Source organism: Marmota monax, unplaced genomic scaffold (genome assembly GCF_021218885.2).
Source record: "Marmota monax isolate L192 unplaced genomic scaffold, Marmota_monax_Labrador192_F-V1.1 WCK01_AAM20220418_F8-fsc00166, whole genome shotgun sequence".
Lineage (NCBI taxonomy): Eukaryota > Metazoa > Chordata > Mammalia > Rodentia > Sciuridae > Marmota > Marmota monax.
Genome location: NW_026693344.1, coordinates 2,793 through 20,190, shown reverse-complemented (window position 1 = coordinate 20,190; position 17,398 = coordinate 2,793). Strand labels below are relative to the sequence as shown.

The 17,398-nt window shown below is 41.0% G+C and overlaps 1 protein-coding gene across 1 annotated transcript; it reads right to left on the bottom strand.

The window, feature by feature from the left end:
- Positions 1–13,738: 13,738 nt before the first annotated feature.
- Positions 13,739–16,326, bottom strand: LOC124101082 (RNA exonuclease 5-like). The gene has a single exon (XM_046456800.2). It carries the CDS (start codon positions 16,037–16,039, stop codon positions 13,739–13,741), a length of 2,301 nt encoding a protein of 766 aa, XP_046312756.1. The 5' UTR covers positions 16,040–16,326.
- Between the last annotated feature and the right edge of the window lie 1,072 nt (positions 16,327–17,398).

Genomic DNA, 17,398 nt, shown 5'->3' with positions numbered 1-17,398 from the left:
CTGCCTAGTATCACGAGAGAGTATGCTATGGCAAATCACTAGCCCAGGAAAAGATCAAGATTGAAAATTTGAAGTACAGTTTCTACTGAATGTGTATCATTTTTACTTCATTAAGCTGAGAAATCTAATTTGAACCATTTTCAGTCAGGGCTATTAGTTTTAATTAGTGTCTCAGTTCAGGTTGCTATAAATGAATACCACACACTGGTGGACTCAACTACAGACATCTGTTTCTCATAGTTCTGGAGGCTGGAAGTCCAAAATTACCAGTAGGGCCACATTCTTGGGTGTATCCTCATATGGCCTGCTTAGGTGCATGCATGCAGGAAAAGAAATCCTGAGTCTCATTTTTCAATAATTGGAATAGTCCTAACCAGGGTCCCACACTAATGAACTCATCTAACATTTTGCAATGAGGGTTAGATATTCAAAATATGAATTTCACTGGGATGTAAAAATTTAGTGCATAAAAACTAGATACAAAAATAAAACAACAGTTCCTTATTTGGTAAGTTCTGACTGTCAACGGAGCAGGACTACAGTCATGTGGAAAACACAATTCATGTATTGCTCATAGGAGCCTATGATCATAAGGAATTTGATGGCATTGTTAAGTTATAGCTTTTGATTTTCTAAAGCATTTTTTTACAGCAACAGGGATGTGGTGGTTGGAAATAAAGTGGAAAATGATAGATCAGCTTTTCTTTTTCTCAGGTGTCGCGAGCCATGCACGTTTGAGCATATGAGGGGACTGGTCTGGCGTTGCCTTCTGATTGGGCTGTGTGGACACAAATGTGCCTTTTCTCTCTCTCTGCCTGTGATCCCACACAGCACCTGAGATGAGTGTGACTTGCCAAGATGTCACTCAGTCTGCTGACCACAAGACATCACCAAGCAAGACTCCACCCTTCAAAACCCTACCCCTTGCCTTCTTTGAGTGTAATACTCTATCAAATGTCTTCTCCCCAATTAATAGGGGGCGGGTTCTGGTGTGCTTGCTCTCTTGCTCTTTACAGAACTGCCCAGCATGGAGCTGACCCTTAGGGGCACCGAGCCATCCTGCCGTCTTTCTTAGAAACTCTTGTTTGTGTGCTGCGTGGTTTCTTCACTGTTTTCTTAGTTATTGATACAGCCAGCTCCTTTAAACCCAGCTCATCTCGTAAGCCTGGCCAGCTGATGACACTTAGGGCTATGCAGGTGAAAGTCTGTGTTCCTGGGACAAGAAACAGGGAGTTCAGTGTACTTAGGATGGCAAGATTTTTTGTTTTGTTTTTTGTTTTGCAGCACTGGGAATTGAACCCAGTACTTCATGCATATCAGGCAAATCTTCTACCATTGAGCCATGTCCTCAGCCCAAGTCTTTTTTTTTTTTTTTTAACTTTGTAAAAATAAACCCAGTTAGTGCCTGGTATTTGTTTATTCTCTAAACAACTACTGAAGAACTACTCTCTACAAAGAGTTTTGTTAGGTGGATAATTATTTAAAATGAGTGTTGAGTCTATTGGTAAGCTGTATAATCAATAAAGTAGGTTATATCCAATGTATTAAAACATAGAATAGAAAATACCAAGTGAATTGCACCTAGAAAGGGCAAGCATTGTTCATGAGATTTTTTTCAAGTACCTGTGTGTCTGTGTATAGTTGTTATATTGTAATTTTATTTTTTTATCATTGATCACAATTTTAAAAGCTTGCCAAATACTGCAGTAGTCTTTAGTGATTCAGTGGTTAACTGAGCAGATAGAGGGTACATGAAGCAAATACTTTCATGATGAACTCAGAATAGTTGTGATACATACTATGAAGGAGAAGTACAGGATACCAAACAGAGACCATAAATATAATTCCCAAACCAAAGATTACTAAGGATATGAAGTTGGTCATTCTTTTTCTCCCACCTCAATAAAATATTTCTTCATTGGTTTTAATTTTTCTAGGAATTTAACATTTAGTTTTTGAACTTTGTTAGGTAGGTGGAGATATATAATTAAATAGAGGGGTGCGTGCTAAAAGGTGAAAAGTGTTATTTCAGAAATACAATGGAGGGCAAAAGCCCAGTTCCTTTCCATGCTTGTTGTGTAGAAAAGAACACTGACTCAGGAATCAGGACCTTGAGGTTCAAATCCCAACATTGCAACTTAGGAACTATGTAACCTTGAGTAAGCCTCTACCTTTGCCTGTGTCTCAGTGCCCTGGAATGAGGAAAACATCTACCTCCCTTACCTCCCTCCTTGATTACAGAGAGGATAAAATGAATTTATATATGTGAAAGTAACTAAAAAATAATATAGTACTATACAAGTATAAAATGGAATATTTATAGAGCAAATTAAATATACATCCTTCAAGGCTATGCCAGTACAATTTCTTGTTTTTATCCGTAAGGACTTCTAGGATTTATGCCTGCTCTTTTGGCAATTCATAATATTACAAACATAAATGCTCAATACTATTCTGAATGCCTGCAAGACTTTGGAAGATAGCAGAATTTGAATGAGTGGGTTAGAATCCATCTGTTTTCAGAATGACAAGGGTCTAGGGTTTTAGGCTTTCCAAAATGCATTGGTTTTGTAACTAGAGCCATCTAGTGTTGAGTTGGTTAAACACATCCCCACTCCTCACCCCCCACGTACGCCCAATTACATGTTTTTCCTTGCACATTGAATATCAGTTTAATGTTATATAATTGTAGGAGTAAATGAGAATTCGAGAGCTTATGCAAAGTCCAGGCTATATCTAAAAGCCATGGCAGCAAGGGGGATATTACACTGGCCCTGTCCTTTAAATCTGAATTATAAATCTCTCACCTCTGAATCCTTATTCCTTTTCATACTCACTCCTATATTTAATGAATATGTTCAAATTTTGAATTTTAAATATTGTCCTGTTTTTTTTCTTTTTTTGTGGGGGAGGGGGGTGGGGGTACCAGGATTGAACTGAGGGTTATTCAACCACTGAGCCACATCCCCAGCCCTATTTTGCATTTTATTTACAGACAGGGTCTCACTGAGTTGCTTAGCACCTCCCTGTTGCTGAGGCTGGCTTTGAACTCTTGATCCTCTCCTCTCAGCCTCCTGAGCTGCTGGGATTACAGGCATGCCCAACCACACCCTGCTTGTCCTGTTTTTTGTTTTTTTTTAAAACAATATTATTTAGCTTAACAAACCCAAAGCAAACACTGATTTTTGTAAAAGCAATTTTAGAAAACATAGTTACCAAAAATTTGGTGTTTTCCTCTAGTAATATTAGAAAAGGTAGATTGTTGAGACTTTAAACTGTGCTGTGCTCTATTCTGTTTCTTGTAGAGAAAATTATTCCCACAGGAAAATCTCCACTAGCTTTTAGAGAATTTATTGAGAAGGAGTTTTCGCATATTCTTCCTTTTAATAATCATGTTATCACCTATTTATTTGTATTAGTTTTATTAAATTTTGAAGAAAAAAATACGTTTTTTTCAAGACACTCCAGATAAAAGACAGTTGAAATACATAGTCATGCAGCATGGAGCCACGTTTTGGTCAGTGACAAACTGCAGTGGTCCTGTGAAATCATAAGGGAGCTGAAAAATTCCTGCCGCCTAGTGAAGTCATAGCTGTTGTAACATTGTAGTGTGATGTATTAAATGCTTGAGGTGATGCTGATGTGAATAAACTTCACTGCCAGCCATAAAAAAAACACAGCACATACAATCATGCACAGCACATGATTCTTGATGATGGTAATACATGACTATGTAATTTGCTTATGTATTTACTGTACTATATGTTTTATTATTATTTCAGAGTGTACTCCTTCTACTTATTGGAAAAAGTTAAGTGTAAAACAGTCTCAGATGGGTCCTCCAGGAGGTAGTACAGAGGAAAGCATCATTCTCACCAGAGTTGACAGTTCCATACACCTCATGTTAATCAGCTTTCCATCTCCATGACAAAATCTTGAGATAATCATCTTACTAAAGAAACAGGTTCATTTAGACCCCAACTTTCAGTGATTTTAGTCCATGGTCATTTGGGCCTGAGGTAGAATAGTACATCACAGTGGGATTGGGTGGCAGAGAAGGCCTGTTCACTTATCGTGGCTGGGAAGCAAAGAGTGAGAAAGGCGTCACGGTTCCAATACCTCCTTTGAAGTCATGCCCCCCCCATGACCTAATTACTTCCCATTAAGCCCCACCTTCTATGGGTTCTACCATCTCCTAATGCCACCATAGGCTGGGGGCCAAGTCTTCAACACCTTTGGGGGACGTTTGAGGAACATTCTAGCTACAAACTATAGCACCCTGAAGACCTTCTAGTGGGACAAGATGAGCAGGTAGAAGTTATTGATGATCCTGACACTAGGTCGAGGGTGATGTGTATATATTTGTCTTAGTTTTTAAGAAAAATGTTTAAAATGAAAAAAAAAGCAAAAAACCTTTTTTTAAATTAAAAAAAGCTTATAAAATAAGGATTTTAAGAAAGACAACATTGCCATATAGTGTGTTTGTGTTTTAAGATAAATGTTATCACAGAGTCATAAAGTTTTAAAAAGTTCATCAAGTAAGAAAGTTATGGTAGGTTAAGGTAAACCTATATTGAAAAATATTTAAAAAATAAATTTAGTGTAGACCATGTTTATAAAGTCTGCAGGAGTGGCATAGTAATGTCCCAGGCCTTCACTGCTCTCCTAGGGAAACTTCCAGTCCTACAAGCTCCACTCATGGTCAGTGATCTCCACAGGTGCACCATTTTTTACTGTGTCTTTTCTATGTTTAGATACAGAATTGTGGTGAGCCGTTCTAATAGACCGTGGCCGCCATTAGAAGATGGCGCCGGCTTCCACTGTGGCCTGTGATAAACAACTCCTTATATGGAGAATTGGCACGCAATCCCTTACCACCCTATGAGAAAGCTCCACGTGGCACTTCGCATTGGGGCTTGAGATGCTTTATTAAGGCTGGGAGGGGCATCCGAGAGGAAGAAGAAGAAATATCAAGGGCCTGAATAAACTGCTGAAAGAAGATTCCTGAGTTGCGTCTTCCTTGCGGGCAAGGGGTCGTGACACAGAATACTTACCATTGTGTTGCAATTTAGTATAACAGCATGGTGGGTTTGTTGCCTAGGGTGATAGGCCCTGCCATGTAGCCCCAGGGTGCAGAAGGCTCTACCTTGGAGGCTTGGGTCAAGATATTTGCAAAATAACGAAATCACCTAATGAAGCATTTCTCAGAATGTATCCCTCCTGTGAATTGTTGCATGACCATGTACACATGCATTTCTGGGCAATCCTCACATATCTAAACCTATCTAAATACACAAAGGACAGTAAAAATATGATATGAAACATTATACAAGATTGTCAAATAAATATCATCTTTTTCTCCTCCTTCACACAAATGCAACACTTTTCCATCTGATGTTTGAATTCTTCAGGATAACAAATATTCTGGGAAGTTAGATATGGCAAGTTAGGCAGCATCTTTCATTTTTTCCCAATGAAAACTACATCTGGCCTTCAACACTGCCTGAATTCAAACCAAGAATAATTTATTAAATCCAGACTTTCTATATCCAAGTAAAAAAACATTTGTCAATGAAATAAAAAGGATATTTTTTTCTGATTTTCTTAATAAATACTAGAATAACTTGGTGTTTAGGAATATCAAAAGTAGAATAACAAAATGTTAATTAAATGCACTTATACATTTTAAGTGAAAAAAAATGAAAGCTAAAATTAATGGCAAGACTTTCGTGAAGACAATATTATTAACCTTTTGAACAAAACTAAAGCTACCGCTTGAGGAACTTAATTTATGTACATTATGGTTTATATAAAATGGAGTTTTACCTTTCATATGTGCCTTGAAGTTCCATAATAACTTCATCAGGTCCTAATAACCATACCAGTCCTAGGAGTTGGTAAAGGATAATATTAGAAAGCACAGGTTTTCATTCCAGTGCCTTGGACTGAAATCCTACCTTGACCCCTCTCTTGGTGACACCTATATTTTAAGTATCTGAGACTTCCAGGAGAGAAGGCATGGGAAGAGCTTAGCCCAATGCCAGATTTGTGGTAAACATTTACCTATGTTAATTTTATATTAACCAGTTTTTAAAAGAGTCTTGAATTTCTTCCATTATCCCAGCAAACAGAAATGAAAACCATAATCCTGTGTCATCTCAAGACACTCTTCTCTGAAAACTGGAGCGTTTCCTATCACAAGGTCTAAGCTCATCTGCATGGTTTGGTGAACGGTGCCCCTGTGGGGCAAACCAGGTGAATGTGCTATGAGGATCACAGGAATTGTGGAAATCAAGAAAGAAATTCCAGGAAGCAATTAGGGCAGGACAATTTCTTTCCCTCCCTCCCTCCCTCCCTCCCTTCCTTCCTTTCTTCCTCCCTCCCTCCCTCCCTCCCTCCCTCCCTCCCTTCCTTCCTTTCTTCCTCCCTCCCTTCCTTTCTTCCTCCCTCCCTTCCTCCCTCCCTCCCTCCCTTCCTTCCTTTCTTCCTCCCTCCCTCCCTCCCTTCCTTCCTCTCCTACCAGGGATTGAACTCAGGAGTGCTTAACCACTAAGCCATACCCCTAGCCCAATTTTATTTTATTTTGAGACAGGGTTTCACCAAGTTGCTTAGGGACTTGTTAAGTTGCAATTTCCTCTGTTTTAAAGAAGAGGAAGATGAGATAATGAGGTTGAATATTTTGTACAAAATAGTGTTGCACTAGGAAACAGGTTGAGGCAAAGAGTGCAGACTTTTGCTGTTTCCTCACTGAGAACCCTTGGAAGATTTCTGTTAAACAGATGTCTTGGGGCATCAGTTTTCTCATTTTTAAAGTGACATTGATAAACACTGTGACAACATTTTTTAGGATTACAATGAGCTGCTACACACACAGACACACACACACACACACACATACATACACACTACATACACATGTGTAAATACAAGCACATCCTCTGTTGGTTATGTTTCTCTGGAGAACCCTGAGTAATTTAGTTGTTTTAATCATAGAATATTCAAACTGAAAGGAGATGTGGGAAATTAATTTTAAGTGACAAAGCTGTGCAACTGCTCTCTAAAGCCTCACCAAGAGGAATATGGCACTAGAAAAGTGGGGACTTGGCCTGGGTAGGCAATGACTAGAGAGTGAGGAACCCCAGCATCCAGAGAACCAAGCTCCACTGGTACTCAGACATCCTCTCTTCATACCCCATCCCTGCCTCCCTCCCTGCCCTGAGGCAGGCTGCCATATAACTCACATTAGAAACTTGACTGTAACCAAAAAGAGATGAGGCGTTATGAAGTGAGTAGATAATTAAGATCAATAACATTTGAGCAAAGACAAATGAGAAGCCACAAATTAGAAAGGTAAACTTGCCAAGAATTATTATCCCCAGAGTTATGTTATAGGAACCAACATTCACAAACAAAATGAAACAAAACAAAACAATAAACCAGGTTACTATAAAAAAAAAAGATATCTTGGGCAACTAAAAATATTCACTTCAATATTATTTGAATTTGGACAATTATGACTTGGAATATCAATCATTCCAGAACAAATCTACATACTAATATGGATAATGAGATTACTAAATGAATTTGTTGGTAAAGAGCTGCTTAATAAAACTCAATTTGATGAGCTGGAACAGAGTTGGGCCTAGGAAAGAGAAGGCTGGGTGGGAGGGCTCACTGTGCATGGTTTATTCCTGGGCTAGGTATATAGCAGTTACAGGATAAAAGTGGCTGCATGAGGAAAGTTTTGTGTTTTTTTTTTTTTTTTTTACAGTGTGGAAAGCTGGTTTCCAGGAGTAGACAAAGATGTTTTACTTCCCCATTTCCTACCAATGGAGAGATGGTGGTTGTGCTTGTCTCTCCTTTTTCTTCTTTTTCCATAGTTTTCTGATCTTTACGTAGTGTTCATCAATCTCTTCCTTATATTTTGTTCCACTAAAATAAGCACAGAAAGAAACACAGCTTGGGACAATGTCTTGATGTACAGCCAAGTTCATTCTGGCTTTAGTAAAAAAAACAGTATCAGGAATTGTTGGCCTCTGTTTCCTTGTTTCTCATCACCACCTGGGTGATCATAGGTATCCTTTCACCATTAACTTCCCTCCAGTGGTAAAAAAAAAAAAAAGAAAAGAAAAAGAAAAACACTGTGGTTCTTTCATTCCAGGATGGTGGCACTACCAGTTCTTTGTGATATATGAGCTTCTAGAGAGCTAGTGTACTTGGTAGGCTTAAAATTCTCTGTGAGCAGGAAGCTCAGAGCAAGTTTCCTGTGGATCACCAGAGAATCAGAAGTGCTAATCTACATAATTGCGAGGTATGGGATAGAAGGCTATGAATGAATGAATGAATGAATATGAGACTTGTAAAAGTCTTTAGTCCGACCCTTTCATAAGAAGTGACCTGAGCAGAGCTGGCAAAGATTCAGTTTGGAGGAATGGGGTAAGCAACCCTAAAACTTGGATTCCAATCTTAGAACTGGCTGGGTTCTAGGTTTCAAATGGGAGGATGGCACTGGATCACACTGGGATGATGTAGCTGGTACTTATGTCCAGTACTTGTTAGGAAGTTGCAATGACTCTCAGAATTGGATTCTCAAGGTTGACTTCTTACTCATTTAAATTCTTTTTATTTTTTCATTCTAGAAACACTGATTGGTATGATATTTGCTGAGAATGCAATTATAAACATAAGTCATAAAACCTGCTCTTTGGAAACTTCCATTCCAATAAACAAAACTGACAAAAAATAAAAGAAAATGACCAATGTAAGTGTGATAAAGTTTTATAGAGGAAACAAAGATGGTGCTGAAGTAGACGCTCAAAGTGTTCAATATGAAAATCTTCATTAATGTGTGTAGAAAAGACACTCTTTGTAGGTTGCTCATTTAAATTTTAACTCTCCAACTTCTGATGAAATCTTGATGAAATAACTCAATTTTTTTGATGCTTCATTCTTTCTTTCTAAAATGGAGTATTTGAGAATTAATTGTATAATTATATGAAGTGATTAGCCCAATAAAATAAATACTCAATAGATCTTAGCTATAGATTATTGAAGTAAAACATGACTTTCAATATTATTAGTTCATTATCCAGAAAAAAATTGAGAAATGTGGGGCAAAGGGAAGAGTTGTTGTATATCATTAAATTATTATTTTGCATGGGCTCACAGTCCACTCAGTGTGTGTCAAAACACAATTAAAACATGTGATTGGTGCTAAGGGTAGCACTTTTATGCCTGAATACTGGGGTGAGAGAATTGGAGAGAAAGGCAGCTCATGACTTAAACTCATCCCGGGTTGTGTTTGCTTTGGCCATCCAAAATATTTCTGGACTTTGTTGCTGGAAATATTTTGGCCTGTCCACATAGATTACTTCTGACCCATTAACTTCACACAATGCAAGCAATATTGAAAATGGAACAACCAAACTTTACAACCTCACCCAATTCTGTCCACTCAGTTGGAAAATGAACTCCGTGTTAATGGCAGCAATTGTGGATCGGTTTGTTGCAAAAGGACATTCAACCCAAACACCAGTTAAAGGCACACTTAATTCAGCAAGGCCTACTTTGCTGAGTTCCTCTGAGTCTGGACATCTGACTGCTGACTTTTGTGTTGGAGTAGTTGTTTTTTATTTTACTTCTTTAAAAATCTTAGTAGGGAAATAAATTGACATTCTCACTGTTCTGTGAACTTTCTACATTCCTGTGTAACTGTGGCCAGGATGAAACTTTAAAAATGATTTTATCATATTAGGGTGTGCTCTCTGTATCAGACAAAGTCAGTAATTATTCTAGGTTGTATAGAAAAGCAGAGTCAGAAAGATTTCAGCTCAAGTCTAACCTCTGGCAGATCTGGGCATATAATTTCTGAACCTTGGTTTTCTCATCTGTAAATGGGGAATTTTTCATGCTAGTCTTCAGGAGTGCTATGAGATGGATATTTCCTATAAAGGCCTGCTGCACCACTGAGTACACTAGTATTTCCTACATGTGATTTTCCTTCATAGGGTAAGAGTGGTATCTAGAAAAAAACTCACAATTAGGGATCTTTTCCTGCTTCCAAGCAATGGCCCTTGGCCAGTCTACTTCAACCTCTGTACCTCTAGTACAGAGCAAGTTTCCCTCACTGGAAATGCTTAGAAATAAGGATACTAATAATATCTGCCTCATTCTTATTTTCTTTCTTTTTTAACTTATTCCAGTCATTACCTATTTCATTTCATCTGTTGATTTTACTAGTTGTCTTGTTTTTCTGAAGACAACATAAACTCCATGGTGGTAGCAACTTTGTTTGACTCAGGCCTTTGTATATTTCAAGTACAGTGCACAGCAAAAATATAAGCAAAAAGGAGGTAATTAGAGGAAAATTAATTAAATTAATTTGATAAGTGAAATTTGACAAAGTAGACACAAAGGCACAGAATCAAGGACACAAACTGAAAGGAGATGGAAGGAAAAAGGACATAGTTTAGTGCAGTCTCCAACTTGATTGTGCATATGATTCTCCTACGGATGTTGTTCAATATGCATATTCTAATTCAGTAGGGCTGAGGAGAGACTGAGTTTGACATTTTCCCAGGTGATGCCAAAGCTATGTTACAGGAATCATTTTTTAGTTGCACGATCTGGAGAAATCATTGTAAGAATGGGACTTGGGAACTATTTTTAACAGATGTACCAAGTGATGCATTTCAGAGTACTTATTAGGAGTTCTGGGATCCCCTACATAAGCTCTTAACAGGATTTTATTTACCTCAAGGAAAAATGATGCCTAATTTATTACTGATGACAACACTGCTAAACTTTGTATTGTTTAAATGAAAAATTATGTATCTCATTTAATTTAACACCTATGCATTCTGGCCACCTTAACCTGAGTTCTTCTGAATTAACTGGCAAACACTGCACACAAGTTGAAGATTTTTCTAGTACCTCATACTGCTTTTGGAAGGATCCAACTATTTCTGATAAGTGAAATTTGACAAAGTAATAGATCTCTTATTAAAGATAACGAGAAAGCCATAGCCAGCATGTATTTAGGCTTCAATAAAATGTTAAATCTTTTTAATATTTGTGAATTCACTTTCTTTGCAAGGTTATATAGAAATTGTAATATCAGTGGCTTAATAGTAACTGGTGAAGATGGGAAGAGAGTAAATAGGTAGAATTTGTAGGACTTTGACCTTAGGCTACTGCAGTATACTATTTTTACATGATTTAATGAACAATCATTAAACCTGCAAAGTTGTCAGTGATGGTATCTCATGGGTAGAATCCAAATTCAAATTGTACTTAAGGGGATGTAGAAGTGGTTTATTTATATATGCAATAACTGATTTTGATTATATATTCATCATATCAAAAATAAATTCAACAAATATTTGAATGTCTGCTATATGAAAGCCGCTTTGCTTGGCACTGGGTAGAATATGGAACAGAAGCCTCACATGCTGTTTTCAAGGTGTTTATAAATCTGGGAGGAAGGCAGGACAGGCACCTGAATAACTAATATTAAAAACATAAAGGTAGGGCTGGGGATGTGGCTCAAGCGGTAGCGCGCTCACCTGGCATGCATGCGGCCCGGGTTCGATCCTCAGCACCACGTACAAACAAAGATGTTGTGTCCGCCGATAACTAAAAAATAAATATTAAAATTCTCTCTCTCTCTCTCTCTGTCTCTCTGTCTCTCTCTCTCCCCCCCTCTCTCTTTAAAAAAAAAAAAAAAAAAAAACATAAAGGTATGTATTCTGCCAGGAGTATCAATCGAAGGCCATGAAATTCTAAGGAGCTAGGGTTTCCATTAACCTGGATTACAGACTTGATTTTGAAATTCAGTGCAAGTGAGGGACTCTTTTATGCTTGAGATTCATTAGCTTTATTGTAAAATCATCTCTGATTAGAGCTAAAATGTATTTTAGCATCACTTTGGTAGCAAAAAAGATTGCACTAATCAAATTGTTAGTAGTACACTGGTTAAATTATGATACATTTTAATACAGAGAAAACCCCACATAATTACAGTTATTTTATATTAGACATAGGTGCCAAAAACATATATTGTAGAAAAGATAGCCTCCTTAAAAATTGATGCTGGCAAACCTGGAAATCCATATGCAACAAAATGAAATTAAGCCCCTATCTCTCACTATGCAAAAAACTCAACTCCAGGGAGTGGAGACAGCGATGGGGCCAGGCGGAGAGGATGGATGAGTGGAGGGGCCGGGAGGAACGGGGTTGGGGCAGGAAAGATTCCCCAGATGGGCAGCACGGCCTAAGACAAAAAACACCGCACACTCATATCTTTGGTCTGGCCCCTGGAAGTTAACCGAGGGAACGGAGAAGGCAAACTTGCAGTCCTGGGGATCACGGGGAATAGAAAAGAAGCAATCATTGATATCAATCACAATGAGAGTCAAATCCCGAGGGATGGAGGGTATCATCTGCTCATTAATCTTTCTTAGGTCCAGTAACATTCTCCTTTTCCCAGTGGCTTTTTGTATGACAAATATAGGACTATTCCAAGGGCTCAGGGAGGGCCTAATAGGGGAAGCAGCCACTGTTCAACCCACAAGGAATCTCAGGTGGAGTTTGACCTTTAGTTTGGCCTGAGGGATGTCCCTGTGGGACATCGGATCTTTGGAGGCACTTTTCCACCCTCTCAGTTTATTGAGAAAACACACACAGCTAATACAAGGCACAGGAGCCAATCAGGATAATGGTCAGCAGGGTGGGGAGAGTTCACGTGTTCACCCATCTCAAGGGCCCTAATGGGAGACCCGAGCCTGTCCAGAGGGCAGAAGGGTTCTGAGCCTGTCCTAGAGGTCATCTGGTTTTTCCTCACAACCCAGGCAACGCCCTCTGGCCGGTCCCCAGGCGCTTTCTTAGCCACAGGTGGCCCCAGGACCCGGAAGCGGGCAGCAAGTTCGGTTTCCTCCTTTCTGATGCAACATGCCCCACATGTTACCTAGTGCCCTAAGTCTGTGTTTCCTTTTTCTTGCCATCATTGTCAGAAATTCAGGGAGGTCGATTTTACCATTACCACCAGCAGCTACTCCCTTAATCGCGTCCTGAAACTCGACTTCTGTGGGATTCCACCCAAGAGACCATCTCATTACACTTCCCGATTCCTTTGTTAGTATAGTATAGTTCCATCCCCTTTCCTGTCAAATAGTGGGAAAGCTTCTTTGAATTCTGCAATCTGCCCTTCGGTCAGTTGGTCAGCCACGCTGCAAGCCTTACCAGTTTCTGAGACTCAACCACATAACCACTGGGCTCATTCGCTCCACTCAGATCCCATCACATTTCTAAAGTGTCACATAGCATGAATGGAATTTTAAACGTCTGAAGATATCAAACACGTTTCCATTTATTTTGGTTTAATAATAAGTTGTGTTTATTTTGTTTCCATTTTACTTTATTTTTAATCATATATATATATATATATATATATATATTTTATTCAATTGGCACATAGTAATTGTACAGACTCATGGGGCACAGTGTGGCGTCTTTTTTTGTTTTAGTTTCCCGCTCCCCCACCCCCCCTGTCTTAAGATGAGGAAGGCTTGAATTTTAGGCATTCATTGAATGCTTGTGCATGCCATGTCAATGGATTAGACCCGTTAGCCGGCACACCAACTTCCCACACAAAGCCGTCCACTGAACCAAGAGGCCCAGCAGTCTCTGGAGAAGCTGCAGCCTGACCGTCTTCTCCACCATCACCCAGGAAGGATGAGACTCACAAACCCATGCTTGGGCCGGCGCTTTCCTCTTCTTCATCTTTTATTCCCATGAGTCCCAGGCCAGAGAGAGATCCATGAGGGCTAGCGGTTCCTGGCAGGAGGATGACGCAAAGGGTACCCGGGCTCAGGCTTCGGTAGAGCCTTCCAATCTTGCGGCTCCAACGCCGGGCTGCACTCTTTGCGTTTTCCGCCTTTAAGTTCTGCAGGGTCTCCCGCTCTGAGGGAGGAGGTCTAACTGTCAGACCTGCGGGCCTTCTTGATTCAGGTGGTGAGCGCCTAAGCCACGCGTGCAGGTGCCTGGGCGTTAGGGCCTGCCTGCCTTTCAGCTTCCAGTCCTTGCCTGTGAGGACATGGAGGGCCCTCTGGGCATTGCCAAAAGTTTTGAATTGCAGGAAGCAGTATTTTTCCTGTCTTCCGCTTTTAGCATCTGGAGGCACGATCACAGCTTCCAGGCCACCAAAGAGGTTCGGTAGTTCCTGAGTATGTCCTAAGAAATCTTTACTAACTCCAGACAGATAAATAGTGGCTCGGTTCTCAGAATCTCGTTCCAGCTCCTTAACAAGTGTGTCACAATCCAGAGTGAGTTCTGTCACAGGTCTCTGTACCTTTATGTACACACCTTCCACCAGAACGCCATTCAAGGACTCGATGGCCAGCTGGGCAGCTTCCAGGACTTCATACTCTATAGAGAGATGAGGCTGATGCGTTTCCAGAACAGCAGTCATTGTACGAACTGGGCCAAAGCTCCTAAACAGCCTCTTCAGAGCACTTAGTTTACAATCTTTGCTCAAGGGCCCAGCGTAGATAGTTGACATCTCTGTCCACTTGACCCGCATCCTTTTGTTCACTTCCTCAGTGAGGAGAGGTGAAAAGGGCTCAAAAGAGAACCGAATAATGCTGAAGGGGTACAGGCGGACTTGCCTTCGGGCCTGCTCAAAGACCTCTCTGTTGGAAAGGCACTTAATAGTTTCACAATCTTCAGGAGAAGGCAGTTCAATATCATCTGTCTCTCGGGTTACAAAAAGGAGCTTCTGATGCGCCGAATCGAAACAAGTTAAAGCACCTCTGTAGGGGTACTGGAACTTTTCTCTGACATTTCTTGGGTCTTGGGCTCTCCATAGCGCCTCCAGATTGAGTTCTGCAATCTTCCTTGGGCCATACTTGAGGAAATATTGAGCCAGTTCAAGGGTCGCGGTAGCGTCCTCTGTGGGATCATGACCGTCCCTTTCCGAACGTTGAATGTCCCTGCCCAAAATAGCTTTGGCTAAGAACTTTAGCTTGAATCTTCTGCCCCGCTCCCTGGCGTAAAGCAATGAGGTGTCGATAACATACGGATGGATCATGTTCAGTGCTCGGAGATCGACGTCTAAGGAATGACCTACCAACACCGCATCAGGAGGAAGCAGTGCTTTTAACCGCCTCTGAACGTCTTTCAGTTTCGTCGTCACCGGCTTAAGCATCTCCTCCGTGATCCCTGAATAGCAGGTGGCGTAGTCTACAATCTCCTCATCGGGTTTCACCAACTCATCCATGAGACAGGAGCCCCCTTCGGCAACCAGTGAGATGCGTGTTAGTTCTCTCCCCTTGGACGTGATGCACATTTCTCCGTCCAGCCCAAAGAGAGGGCTGTTCTCTGTGACAGACGCACTACAGCCGGTAGTTACAAAGTCCTCACAGTCCGGAGAACCTTGTAACGGAAAGTCAAATGTTCTCATCTCCTCCTCTGTCAGAAGGCATCGCAGCACGCCCACCTTCTGAGAGCCATACTTCTGAATGACGGGGTCATTCTGCAGGTCGACCTCGGGTTTTGTACTGGCGGACGGTAAAGATCCTCCCATGGTCTTAGGCAGATATCCAGCCCTTTGATTTGGTAGCCCGATAACATCAGCTAGAAAAGTAGATGATGGAGGAGGCAAGCGGAATTTGTGTCTGAAGGCTTTTCGGAGAAATCCAAACTCCAAATAGAACCTGTAGAAGTGGAGTTGACTCATCCCTTGAAGGATGACAACCACTGTTCTGCTCAGGTGCTTTCCGTACAGAAGCTGGCACCACCTGGGTCTCTCAATAACCGGTTGAGCCAGAACTGCATACTTGAGCAGCTCACATAGCTGCTCGTGGGTTATTTCACAGTTTTCAGCCATTACGATGCCAGACAACCGGGCTCTCTTGGGCTCGGGCTGCCTGTCCACGAGATCCGAACCGGGGGGTATCCTTACCTCGGGCGTCCCCATCAGCCAGTCGGGGACCCGTCTCCTCTGGCTGTTGAGCCTCCCGGTCTTCTCCTTCTCTGGCTCCATGATCCTGTACTAGAGTCCTCGTTGTGGAACGCTGTCCTTGGTGTAGAAAGCGGTCCCTGGCGTAGAAAGCTGTCCTTGCCTTGATGCCAATCCAGCAAGAGAAAACGGTCTCGAGAAGGAAAAAGGGTGGTTTCTTGCTTGGCTAGCAAAGGAGAAACAATGATTCTCACGTCAGCAGGAGTAGGGGGTTTTTATACAGGGGGTTTTCATAAGCGATTCAGAGAAAGTGAGATTAGGGAGGAGAGAGCAGGTAGGAAAAGATTAGGGAAAAGAAGAGCCCAGAGGAGGAGATCAGGGAGGGGGAAAAGAACAGGGAGGAGAAGTTTAGGGAAAAGAAAATCAGAAGATCAGGGAGGAGAAGGGTAGGGGAAAGAAAATCAGGAGGAGAAGGTTAGGGCAAAGAAGATCAGGGAGGAGAAGGTTGGGGAAAAGAGAAACAAACATGTAAGTTTCAAAGCGACAAGGGATGTAGCCAAAGCATCCAGTGAACCCCTGTTGCAACTTCAGTAAAATCTTCCCTTTGTATTCCAGCGTATTGCCTCTGGGGGACCTTTACAGTGGATTACCTTCCAGTAGTTTCATTACCCAGATTCGTTAAGTTCCAGGGGACAGGACCGTGCCCTGTATTTCATATTTTCTCAGAATTGTGCTGTATACGTAGCAAAGACTTGAAAAGGGGCGGGGAAAAAAAAGTGTAAAGACAAAAACAGCTAAAGGTCTTCAGTGTTTCTGTACCCCTACAATCATGAGTTCCCCAACATTACTGTAAAATACAGGGAGCAGATTAAATTAAGCTAAGTTTGCTAATATGTGCTTGAGGCCTATGTAGGTAAAATGACGACTAAAATAAAAAAGAGGATGACAGCCCAGCGGCTCTGGAGGCTGAGACAGGAGGATGGTGAGTTCAAAGCCTGCCTCAGCAACTTAGAGAGGCACTAAGCAACTCTGTGAGACCCTGTCTCAGAATAATATATATATATATAAAATACAAAATATGGCTGGGGATGTGACTTAGTGGTTGAGTGCCCCTGTGTTCAATTCCGTGTACAAAAAAACAAAACAAACAAACAAAAGCATCACCGTACAAGAACCCAGGTCTTTCCTCCCAAAGTCTAGTTTAGTTTCTCTTTCATCAGAACACATTAAGGGGTACTTGGCCATTTGCCCCGTAGCGTGAATGGGTTCATCGATCTAATTGGGTTGTTTTCAGTGTGGCATCTTAATACTTGTGTTCTAAGCGTAATGATCAGATCAGGGTAATTGGCATATATATCACTCACACATGTATCACTCCTTTGTATTGGGAACGTTCAAAACCCTATCAGGTTTCCCCCTTCCAGTACTGAGGATTGCATCCAG

Excerpts from the sequence above, each read along its gene's own strand:
- LOC124101082 (XM_046456800.2), bottom strand. The coding sequence starts at position 16,039 with ATGGAGCCAGAGAAGGAGAAGACCGGGAGGCTCAACAGCCAGAGGAGA.